Raw genomic sequence first — 12,047 nt, 5'->3', positions numbered from 1 at the left:
ACGGCTTTGTCCTGTTTGGATGACCCAGCAGTGTGTCCAAGTGGCGCCCCCTGGTGGATTTGGTGGGTATGTGATTTGAGGCTTTCTCTTTCCTGGGGACCCCTTCGCTGGGTTGGGGAATCTGATCCTGCTTCCAGGTCAACTGAGCACCAATAGCAGACCCTCTGGCTCCATCAGGGCTGCCTCTTGCCCTCCACGTTTCCCAGGAGCCAGGTCCCAGCTTTCCTCGCCTGAGCCAGCCTACGTCCTGCCTGCCTTTACAAAGGACACTTTTCAAAAGCTGTGAAGTCCTCTCCCTCTCTGGGCTCTGGGCTAGCCCGTGTCCCAAGAGGGTGGGATGGGGACTTGCAGGTAGCACAGCCCCCTCCCCTGAAGAAATGTCTTCACCTCTCTCTCTCTCTCTCTCTAAAAAGGCTTTTTATTATAGAGATTTTCAAACATAGGCAACAGCAGAAAGGACATATGATGAAGCCACATGTGCCAACTTCCACAGTCCTCACAGCCCATCCTGCTCCATCTCTCCCCTTACATACTGTCATAGGCTCAACTGTTTCTCCTCCCTGCAAAATAATAATATAATGATGATGATGATAATAAATTAAAAAGAGAAACTCCTCTTACTTCCAGTACCTGTGAATATGACTTTATTTGGAGATACGGTCTTTGAGGATGATGAAGTCGAGAAGAGGTCTTATGGTGGACCCTAACCCAACATGACTGGTGTCCTTATAAAAAGGATAAATTTGGACACAGACACACACACACACACACACACATGTGCATGCACATGGGGATGCCATTTGAAGATGAAGGCAGAAATTGGGGTGATATGTCTGCAAGCCAAAGGACACCAAGGATTGGCAGCAAACCACCAGAAGCCAGGGGAGAGGGATGAGACAGATTCTTCCACAGAGACTCAGGGGCCAACCCTGCTGATCTTGGACTTCTGGCCTCAGAGTTATGAGCTGATACATTTGTTGTTGAAGCCTCCCTCCCCCCCAATCTGTGTTATGGCAGTTTGAGCACACACTCCCTCCCCCACCCCCACCAATTATTTAAAAGCATGTTCTAGCCATTGGACCTTTTTCTTTAAAAAATATATTTTATTGATTTTTATGGAGAGGAAGGGAAAGGGATAGTTAGAAACATCGATGAGAGAAACATCGACCAGCTGCCTCCTGCACACCCCCTACTGGGGATTTGCCCGCAAGCAAGGTACATGCTCTTTGACTGGAATCGAACCCGGAATCCTTGAGTCCACAGGCCGACGCTCTATCCACTGAGCCAAACTGGTCAGGGCTGGACTTTTTTTTTTTTACTAGCTCGTTGTTGTTTTTTAATATTTTTTTTATTGATATTTTTACAGAGAGGAAGGGAGAGGGATAATTAGAAACATCGATCAGCTGCCTCCTGCATAACCCCTAATGGGGATGTGCTGGCAACCAAGGTACATGCCCTTGACCGGAATCGAACCCGGTACCCTTCAGTCCGCAGGCTGTTTGCTCTATCCACTGAGTCAAACTGGTTTCAGCCAAGTTCATTTTTAAAAAACATTTTAAAAACTATATCTTTATTGATTTCAGAGAGGAAGGGAGAGGGAAAGATAGAAACATCAACGATGAAAGAGAATCATTGATTGGCTGCCTCCTGCACATCCCCCACTGGAGATAAAGCCTGCAACCCAGGCATGTGGCCTTGGCTCAAATCGAACCTGGGTCCCTTCAGTCTGCAGGCTGACGCTCTAGTCACTGAGCCTAACCAGGTAGGGCGTAGCTCATTCTTTTTCAAATTTAAATTCTTTATTGTTGCAGGGGTCTTCAAACTACGGCCCGCGGGCCACATGCGGCCCGCAGAGGAGTCTGATCCGGCCCGCCAGGTTTTTTGGGCAGTGAGCGCAGCCGAGGTGTTACAGTAGGAATTAGTAGTTCATATAGTCCGGCCCTCCAGCTCTCTGAGGGACCGTGATCTGGCCCCCACTTTAAAAAGTTTGAGGACCCCTGGTTTAAAGTATTACATGTCTCCTTTTTCCCTCCATCGACCTCTTCCCAGCCGTTCCCAACCCCCGTTTTTCATTTTTTAAAATTTATTTTTATTAATTTCAGAGAGCAATGGGAGATAGAAACACCAATGAGAATCATCGGTTGGCTGCCTCCTACACACACACCCCCACACTGGGGACCCAGCCCGCACTGTGGGCATGCGCCCTGACGGAGAATCGCCATGACCTCCCAACTCATAGATCAACACTCAACCACAAGCCACACCGGCTGGGCCCTTCTTCATTCTGATCTGGCTGAGGGACTCAGTGCAGGAAACATGTCCTGACCCATTTTTTGAAAATCCACTGGGCAGGGGCTGAACATTCGGTTTCCTGATGACTGTGCTGCAGACAATTGAGCCTATTGCTTCCAGTGTTGACTATCTCGACTAGGCTAGGTGCTGTCAGGACGACAGCTGGGTCTTATTTCAGGCCTTGCCGCCTCACAGGGTCGGTCAGAGGCGCAGGGAAAAGCGGGTAACAGTCTGTCTCAAGCCCACACAGCATTTCCTGCTGCCTCTGAACCCTCTTACTGCCGGCTCCGAATGACTTTCCTGTTGTTTACTTAGCCAAATCTGGTGCTTTAAGGGTCAAACTTTATGTCCATTGAGAATTTTCAAAGAATGCATTTCAAGTTCTGAAGTCACTCCCAAGGGAAGCATTTCAGAGATGTTTTTGGTGAGGGACAGCCCAGCTGGTGGGTGGTCTCTGTGGCTGCCTGGCCTGGCTGGGCCTGCACACAGATGACAGTTCTGGGTGACTTCAAAAAAATCAGCCACATTATTTTATAGTCTGTATTATGATATCTTTAAAAATATTTTAAAGATTCCAGAGAGGAAGGGAGAGAGAGAAATAAAAGCAATGTTGAGAGAAAACCATTCGACTGCCTTTTGCACATCTCACACTGGGGATCAAGCCCATAACCCAAGCATGTGCCCTGATCAGGAATCGAACCGTGACTTCCCGGTTCATAGGTTCATTTAACCACTGAGCCATGCTTGCTGGGCTGTATTATGATTATTTTAAAAATTAACTTGGAGCCGAGACCTGTTTGGTTCAATGGATAGAGCGTCAGCTTGGGGACTGAAGGGTCCCGGGTTCGATTCCGGTCAAGGGCATGTACCTTGGTTGTGGGCATATCCCCAGTAGGGGGTGTGCAAGAGGCAGCTGATTGATGACTCTCTCTCATCGATGTTTCTAACTCTCTACCTCTCTCCCTTCTTCTGTACAAAATCAATAAAATATTTTATTTTTTTTAAAATTAACTTGGAGCCGTGCGGAGCTGGAGGCAACAGAAGGATTAATTCAGCAGATGTAAGAATTGGGATACTGGTTTGGTGTTTTAAAAAAATGTATTTATTCTCTCATTTATTGACCACAGTGATTCTGATTCTGAGCTCAGGAGTGCACATGGCACCCACTAGTGGAATCAAGCCCCCACATCGGACCGAAGGACCATAACGAAGGGGACCCAGAGCCTGCTAGGAAGCAGGTGTACAACACTGTGAGCAACCACATCCCCCTGGCACTAGCTGTCCCAGGCACGCTCCACCTTCCTGTACGCATGCTCTCCTAACAGGGTCTGGGTGCCCGAGAGCCAAGCGGTGCCAGGAGCAGGTTCCCAGGAAAGGGCAGTGCTCCGACCCTCTGTGAGTCCCGGGCGGCTGGCTCACCAGGGAAGCTAACTCCGAGCCATTTCTATAAACAGCACTGAGGACGCCCTTTGAGGAGAGGGACTGGCGGTGCCCAGCACCGAGGAAAGAGCCTGACTTGCCAGCTGGAATTATCCACAACACGGCAACGAGCTGTTCTGTTTCTCCTCTGTAATTAAAAAATAAAGCTTATCTTTAAAACAGAAGAGAGAATTGGACGGGAGCTTGACTGGGCTCTCTGCCGAGCTGCCCCTTCCCGGTCATGACCATGTGGCCTGCCTGGCCCGCCCAGCCACTCTTCGCGGCCTCAGCTTCCTACTGGGACGAGGGAGCCTGGACAGTGCTGCCCTCGCAGCCGCCAGGGTCTCGGCGAGGCTCAGCAGGCACTGGCCGGGGCGCTGCAGGAAGGAAGGCAGCTGGTGGGCCCTGGGGCGCAGGGGCGGGGCTCAGGGGAAGTCGGAGTAGGGCAGGCGGAAGGGGTAGAGGGGCGAGTAGCGAGAGTCCTGCCAGAGCAACTTCTCCTCCAGAAAGGCAACAGTCTGCAGGGTCAGGACCAGCGTCTGGTGCTTCAGCATGCTGTGCACGTTCAAGCCTGGGGAGGCAGGGAGTGTAGTCAGAACGGGGCTTTACCCATCTGCAGCCCCTTCCGGGAGCACTTCCCTTACAGAGATACCATGGTCTGGCATGGGGTCAAGAGCCCTGCGGCCTGGACTCAAACCCTGGCTCAGCAGCTCACCAAGGGGGAACCCTGGGCAAGGGACTGTCAACCCATCAGCTTCTGACTGAGAGCCTCCCACGTGCCTGGCTCTGCTTGGCCATGATTCCCATGGACGGAACCGACCACAGACAGAGCAAATGAAGAAAAACAATGTACCAAGGTACCCAGTGGGGCTGCAGTTAATAAGGGAGGAGAGAGGGAGGACGGAGGGCAGGGATGGGAGAAGGCAGGTCATGCAGGATCTGGGGGGTCTTGGGGAGGACTTGGGCTCCCCCCCCCCCCCCGAGAGTGCAGGGGGAGCCATGCAGAGCTGGAGAGGGATGTGCGCAGACTCAGGTGCTCACAGGTTGTCGTCTGGCAGCTGGGGTGGGGGTCAGACTCTGGGGACGAGGGCAGAGGGGGCTGTGCTGATCAAGACAGCGGGCTGGCCCAGGGTGGCAAGAAGCGGTCAGCTTCTGGATGTTTAGAGACAGAGCCAAGTGCGTGAGCTGACTCACTGGGGCGGAGGGTGACGGTGTGGGCCCAGGCCACTGGAGGGAAGGAGATGCCCAGGAGGCAGCAGGAATGCAACCAGGAGACTGGGAGAGAGCTCGGAATCAGTCGAAGGGCAAAGCGGTGCTGTGCTCAGGACAGACCTGACCCGGCCTCTCTGCCTGAGCGCGGAGCCAGGCGGGGCCAGCCAGTGGCCCTCGCACTCACTCCATGCCCAGCACCGTGAGCGCAGTTGGACAACATGGTATCAGAGTATTTAAGAAAGACATCGTTCTCCCAGTGCTCCGTTTGGGCCAGCTGAGGATTCGGGGGGCGGGGGGGTGAAGGTGGGGGTGGCGCAGAGGGTAGTTACTGTCCAGGGCCACTCAGTGATTGAGCGGCAGATACAGGACTTAAACTGGCCCAGGCACTCCCTGGACCCTTCACTCACCCACAGCTGGGATCAGGTTGAAGGTCTTCAGCCCCAATGTGGCGGCCACCATGTTCTGAGGCATGTCCTCGTGCACTCTGAAAGAGAGGCCGGAGGTGAGGCCTGAGAGGGCGGAGCTCAGCCCCACCCCGCTCGGCCTGCATCCTCACAAGTCCACCAGCAGCACGGAGTCCCCCCAGCGGCGGTAGCGGGCCAGCTCCGTCAGGTACTGAGGGTCTGCAGTTGGCATCTCCAGGGAGTCCACGATGTGCAGGTTGTCCTGATGGGAGGAAGGACAGAGGTCTGCGCTGCCATCTCCCAGGCCCTCAGAGCCCGCACACAAACACCCCAGGGGCTCCCAATGGGACTGGGGCTGTACCTGAGCCAGCTTGATGGTCAGCGCCACTCTGAGGCCTTGCACCCGCATCTTCATGGGCAGCATGTAGTAGTAGCTTGTGGGGCCCCGGGGGCCATGGGCAATACCTCCTGTGGGCACAGAGGTGTGTGAACAGGTGAGGGCCCAGCTGGACTGGATGTAAAAAATCAGCCCCAGGGGTAGGTGAGAGGGTGGGGGTGGGTAAGCTGCCAGCAGTCAGGCTCAACTCCAGCAAAGAGGGCAGGGAAGGATGGAGGGGAGGCCTGATTAGGCATCCCCTGAGACTAGTAACTTCACTTCTCTGGGCCTCTGTTTCTTCAGCCATCAAACCCGAGTGAGGATTGTCCACCTGTTTGTCCACCCTCCCCCTGGGCTCTGGAATACAGCACAGAACAAGATGGAAGGATCCCTGCCCTCACGCCATTCCTATTCATACAGAGGCTTCATCGCAGCCCAGGAGTTTGGGAGTGGGCGTGGATGGACAGAGAATCCAAGGGAGGTCATGGAGGGCTGCCTGGAGGAGGATGGCCCCAACACACCAGAAGCATGAGCAGAGTTGACCGGGCAAAGGGGAGATGACTAAGTCAGAGCTATCTGGGCAGAAAGGGTGTGAAGGGGACATGGGGAGGGTCCAGCAGCCATCAGTGCCTGGAATGGCAAGGTAAGGAGCTCATGCAAAGGCAGAAGCTGAGAGGTTTAGGAAGATCCTGAGTGTTGTGTGGCCAGGAGAGATGAGATGTGAGGCAGGGCCAAAAGGGGCTGCGGCCATAGTCTGATGAGAGAGGCCAAGGCCGGAGCTGGCTGAAGGTGGGGAGTCGGGGAGAATCGGGGGATGGTGAAGAGTGAATGATTCTCAGATTCTGCCTGCATGTGGGCAGTGAGGTGTGTGCGTCTGAGTCTTGCTGTCGCTGCCCCAGGCGGGGTAGAGGGAATGGGACCAACAAGACAGCATGCCAGATGTGTAGAAAGAAACATCCAGACCCCGAGTTAGCCCAGAGCCTCCGCCCCGCCCCGCCCACTTGCCTCCTCGCCAGATTGGGGAGCGGATACTGCCATGCCTTGCACGCCCACTGCCTTTCTGTGGCCAGGGCTTCCGGCCGCCGCCCCGCACCTCAGCTCTAGTCTTGGTCTTGGCATAGCTCTGTGGACACAAAGTGAGGGGGGTCAGGTTCATGCGGCAGATGTCACTGCAGCCAAAGGCACCAAGCCCAGGAATATAGCAGCGACCTGGATGGACTGGGCCTGCCATGGGGAGCCAGAGAGGACACAGAAGGGGGCTCTATCAGGACAAGCACAGATCACTTTCCGAGGGAGGAAGGACAGGAAATCAAGAGTTCCCTCCTGCACTCCCGATTGTCAGTCCCAGAAAGGCAGGGACTCTGCGGCCTGGCATCAGTAGTTGCTCAGCATTTTTTGGAATCATTCCAATGTGGCTGAAACTGAAAGGAAGGTGGGGCGTGGGGACAGACACGGAGAATCAGAGAGGTGTAGGATGGGGAACCACGAGGATCTTTCAATGGCAGGCCAGCCGCTTCATTCCTAGAGCAACAAGGAGCCAGGGAGGGTGTGGACGGGGGAGAACTCGCTAGACCTCGGAGGTGGGCAGATGGAAGGCAGAGGTCCTAACCAACGATGGCTTCTTCAACCTTGGTCTTCACCATGACTCCTGCTGACCTCTAAGCTCCACTGGGCTGCTTTTGGCCCCTGCCACAGGGCATTTGCATATGCTGTCCCCACTACCTCCACCCCAGCCCCACTGTCCCCTTCACCTAGTTCCTTTTAAAAAATATATTTATTTTATTGATTTCAGAAAAGGGAGAGGGATAGAGAGATAGAAACATCAATGATGAGAGAGCATCATTGATCAGCTGCCTCCTACACACCCCACACTGGGAATTGAACCCACAACCCGGACATGTGCCCTGACCGGGAATCTAACCGTGACCTCCTGGTTCCTGGGTCAACGCTCAACCACTGAGCCACACTGACTGGACTCACCTAGTTACTCTTACTGCAGACCTGAGGTTAAATATCCCTTTCTGTGGGATAAGTTCCCTAACCATACATTTACAGATTATCACTACATGATCGTGTTCACCTTTCCGACTAAGCTGTAAGCTTCTTGAGGGCAGGAATCTCTCCTGTCCCATCCTCTGGCACCATGCCCAGGGCACAGAGGGTGTTCAGAAAATGCTCAGCAAATGACCCGCCAGTGGATGGTCAGGAGAGAGAGATGGGCCCAAGCCCAGTAGTCTAGAGACAACACACTGAGGGACTTCCACCTCACCCCACGCAGGACACTCACAATTCTCTTGAAGTTCTTCTGCCAGATGGCGACCTGGTGCAGGATATCCAGCCTGTGGAGGAAGGAGACACGGGAGGTCTCCGTCAGCTTAAAACCTTCCCACAGCCCCCACCCATTAGATGAAAACCCAGGCTCCTCTCTTCCCCAGCCAGGGCTCTGTGTGGTCTGCCTCCGCCTTTCTTTGACCCCAGGTCTACACACTGCCCTCCATTCCATTCTGTGAAATGGAGTCTGGCCTCCAGGTCTTTGCATTTGCTGTTCCCTCTGACCGAAACGCTCTTCCCCTGACTGGTTCCTTCTCAGCCTACAGGTCTCGCCCAAACGTTATCACCCAGAGAAGCTCCCTTGCAAAAGAGAGAGCTACACCTTCCTTCTTTCCTACCATTACGGCTAACTTAATGCCACCTTCTCTGTGAACTGGTTTGACTCTTTAACCCTGCCCTGTCCCACACAGTAGACACTGGCCACATGTGTGGCTAGTGAACACCTAAAATGTGGGCAGCGCCACATGTTAAAATGACAACATTTTAGCTACATCAGGTTAAATAAATTATATTGAAAGCAATCTCACTTGTTTCTTCCCGTTGTTGTAAAAAATGTGGCTACCAGCAGATTTTAAATTGCATGAGATGAGGCTCACATTATGTGGCTACCCTGCACACAGCTGCCAGGGTAATGGTGTGCCAGGGGTTGGAAAACTATGGCGAAATAGGCCAAACCTGGCCTGCTGCCTCTTTTTGTAAAAATGTTTTACTGGAACAAGCCATGATCATTTGCTTATGTATCATCCATGGCTGCTTTTTGCACTACATTGCTAGAGATCAATAGTTGCCATGGAGATGTTAGTTGCAAAACCTAAAGTATTTACTATCTGACCCTTTACCGAAAAAGTTTGCTGACCCTTCCTCTAGATTGTAAGCAGCATCAGTGTTCATTCACTACCTACTACAATAGGTGCTTGATAAATATTTACAGAACACAATATGTTGTTTTAAAATTTCTTTGTTACCCTCTATTAGATGAGGACTCTGTTCAGGCAGGGGCAAACCATACCAATAACAGTAAGAGGGGTGAATTAATAGCATCTATTATGGTACCAGACACCGTGCACATGAGGAGTATCATACACCTGGGCAAGCAATAACCCAGCCCTGGGAGTAGGCCCAGTAAGATTGAGATAGTGGCTTTAAAGCTTACAAGCTGTGTGACCTTGGGCCAATTTCTTAATCTGTCTGTGCTCAGTTTCCTTATCTACAAAACGAGGATAACAGGTCGCCTTCCTAGTGTTGCTATGAGATCTAGTTAACTAAAATGCAAATAGGCTGTACCAGGCACACAGAAAAGATTTAGACACTGTTAGTAACCGATTTTTGCAAACACCAGTAACAGCAACGATAATCAACATTTCTATTGAACTTATGTGCCAGAAGCATCTCATCTAATCATCAGGACAGCCTCTCGAAGTCTGACAGAATGGGGGAAGGCAGGATTTGAAAGGTTCTGCATCCCTAACCCCTGCAAACTCCAGAGTTCTGCATCCTTAACCGGCCTAGAGGCTGTTCTCCTCAGCTCCCAACTTCACCACCATGCAGCAGAAAAAAATCATCATCCCCTCCCCGCTTTTTTTTTCTTTTTTTTTTTTTCCCCCAATTCGCAATAATCGCGCCTCGGATAAACCTCATTGCCACTGCGCAAAGCTATCATCATCCCCTTTGGACAGGTGGAGAGCCCGAGGCTCCAGCCCAGGTCAACCTGATTGCTAAACCCGCGCTCCCTGTCCCTTTGCCACCCAGTTCACCATTTCGGCTCTCAGTTCACCTGGGCGCCGTGGAGAAAACGTCGGGGTGCAGCTCGGCCAGACCTACGCGCTCCTGCTCGAAGCCCCACAGGGACTCGACCCAGGCCTGCACCGGACGCCGGTGTGAGGGCACGGGGAGCTCGCACTTTCGCAGCACCGGTGCCTGGGGACCTGAAGCAATTGGTAAGTCAGGGGTCTGGGGAAAGGGTTCGAGCTCCCTGTTGACGCCCCTCTTGGGGCGACTCCAGCAATCTCACCCGGGCTCGCCACCGGCTCCGGCTTCTCCGGTGGCTGCGCTGCCTCTTCCGCCAGCACGCTCAGCCGCTGTAAACGGTGGACGAGAATGAGAGACGAGCCCTGCACCCGCCAACCTTGGTCCTTGGACCCCGCTCCCAGTCCCGGCCTCACCTGGCAGCGGGTGGGCGGGAGCCAGGCCCGCGCCCCGGCCCGGACCAGCCGCAGCATCGCCCCGCAGCTCCGCGCGCCCCGAGGTCAGGGTTCCCTCTGCGCGCGGCGCCTGGTGATGACGTCACGCCCGCGCCGCCGCCGCCGGCCCCGCCCCCATTCGGGGCCGAAAAGCCGAGCGTGCAAGAGCGAGGACGCCGAGACCCCACCGCCATCCCAGGACCCCAGTTTCCATTCCTGGCCTAAAGGGCCCCCTGCGACACCTGGGAACGCGACCCCACAGCATGGAGCCCCCCAGGCCACCCTCCCCCTGGAAGAGCCTGTGCTCGTCCAGCCAATGGGCGTGAGTCTGGAAAAGCGGCCCGCCCATGGCTGGGCGGTTCTGGGAGGACACCTAGCAGTGGTCGGCAAACTCATTAGTCCACAGAGCCAAATAGCAACAGTACGACGATTGAAATTTCTTTTGAGAGCCAAATTTTTAAACTTAAACTTCTTCTAACGCCACTTCTTCAAAATAGACTCGCCCAGGCCTCGGAAGAGCCACACTCAAGGGGCCAAAGAGCCACATGTGACTCGCGAGCCACAGTTTGCCGACCACTGAAAGGGAACGTGACCAGTAGCTTTTACGCATCTGGTGGAAGCCACGACCTCCCGGCCCCGCCCCCCATTAGCCTCCCAGACTGCCCGATGGTTTTTCAATAAGAGGTCTTGCTTGTTAGTGTACTTGCGGGGTCTTACTTTCTACAGAAAGCCCTCAGGATTGAGCCTGCAGAGCAGTGCATATCCGCTTAGATGGGTGTCTCTCCCCATCCCCGTCACTCAATCCCCTCAGAGTAGGTCTGTGTCTCCCGCCCGCCCAGGCCAAGTTCCTGTCCTGTCAGAGCACAGCCAGGGTTCTCCAAGGAGAAAGCAAAGCGGAGAGTCCAGAGACCCCCATCATAATCCAAATGCTCATTTATGAATTCTCTGCCACGTTCCCTGCACGACCTCCAGGGGCGCTACGAGCCCATAGCAGCCTTCCCTTCCTGGTCAGGCCTGGTCACCAGGGCGTCTGTGGTCTGGACTGACCTCTGTCAGTTTTCCTACCTGGAAAATGGAGCGGTTGTAGGACTTTAATGAAATAAACGGAGGCAAAACGTTCCATGCTAATCACAAGGTGAAAACTTAATGCATCGCATTATTATCATTATTATTAAAGGCGAATTTTATCATCAAAGTGAGGCAAGAGCCAAGGAAGGGATGAGGGTGGACCCTGGAGGATTTGAAAGACGAGCTAAAGATACAGGCTTTTTTCCCCCCCCTTTTCACCTGATATATAACATATGAATATTTGTATGAAGTGTTAATTAAAACTTGCAATGTATTTCATTGTGTACTCTATCCCTGCAAAAATAAAAAATGTGAACGTGCCGAAACCGGTTTGGCTCAGTGGATAGAGCGTCAGCCTGTGGACTGAAAGATCCTGGGTTCGATTCCGGTCAAGGGCATGTACCTTGATTGCGAGCACATCCCCAGTAGGGGGTGTGCAAGAGGCAGCTGATTGATGATTCTCTCATCGATGTTTCTAACTCTCTATCCCTCTCTCTTCCTTTCCTTAAAAAAAATCAATAAACTATATTTAAAAACAAATGTGAACATGTGTTTAAAATTCCACATTCTTTGCAGTTTAAAAAAGTCTTTTAGTCCTTTGTTTTGTAGAATTCTTTTTATTCATTTTATGTTTGTGTCGGTAATTTGCACGTGGTAAAGAAATTTTCAAAAACTACAAAAAAGGTAACTAGCACGAAAAAATCTGTTTTCTCTAACCTCTGTCCCCTGACCCCAACTCAGTTCCCTTCCCAGAAGTCACCAACA

At 52.8% G+C, this 12,047-nt stretch overlaps 2 protein-coding genes across 3 annotated transcripts in view; one reads left to right on the top strand and one right to left on the bottom strand.

The window, feature by feature from the left end:
• The window catches only part of TYK2 (tyrosine kinase 2), a 122,378-nt gene that overhangs the window by 95,120 nt on the left and 15,211 nt on the right, over positions 1–12,047 (top strand). The window lies entirely within an intron of this gene.
• MRPL4 (mitochondrial ribosomal protein L4) lies at positions 3,379–10,510 on the bottom strand. Of its 2 annotated transcripts, none has more exons than XM_084885745.1 (9): positions 10,197–10,510; positions 10,046–10,112; positions 9,809–9,959; positions 7,991–8,042; positions 6,709–6,826; positions 5,689–5,795; positions 5,480–5,589; positions 5,331–5,407; positions 3,379–4,282 (listed from the first exon to the last, which is right to left on the bottom strand). In XM_084885745.1, the coding sequence occupies exons 1-9, from the start codon at positions 10,251–10,253 to the stop codon at positions 4,137–4,139; spliced, it is 885 nt and encodes a 294-aa protein (XP_084741871.1). In that variant the 5' UTR covers positions 10,254–10,510; the 3' UTR covers positions 3,379–4,136. The 2 variants fall into 2 exon arrangements, with proteins under 2 accessions (XP_084741871.1, XP_084741870.1); XM_084885744.1 differs by lacking the exon at positions 3,379–4,282 and adding an exon at positions 4,342–4,986 and having other exon boundaries at positions 10,197–10,417.

Source organism: Pipistrellus hanaki (genome assembly GCF_964339955.1).
Source record: "Pipistrellus hanaki genome assembly, chromosome: 5".
Classification (NCBI taxonomy): domain Eukaryota; kingdom Metazoa; phylum Chordata; class Mammalia; order Chiroptera; family Vespertilionidae; genus Pipistrellus; species Pipistrellus hanaki.
This window is presented reverse-complemented; position numbering and strand designations above follow the sequence as displayed.

Coding starts and splice junctions, on each gene's coding strand:
- MRPL4 (XM_084885744.1), bottom strand. CDS start 10,253: ATGCTGCGGCTGGTCCGGGCCGGGGCGCGGGCCTGGCTCCCGCCCACC. Junction 5,590..5,688: donor TGACCATCAAGCTGGCTCAG/GTACAGCCCCAG, acceptor TCCTCCCATCAG/GACAACCTGCACATCGTGGA. Junction 4,987..5,330: donor CAACCTGATCCCAGCTGTGG/GTGAGTGAAGGG, acceptor GCTCTCTCCCAG/TCTCCTGGTTGCATTCCTGC.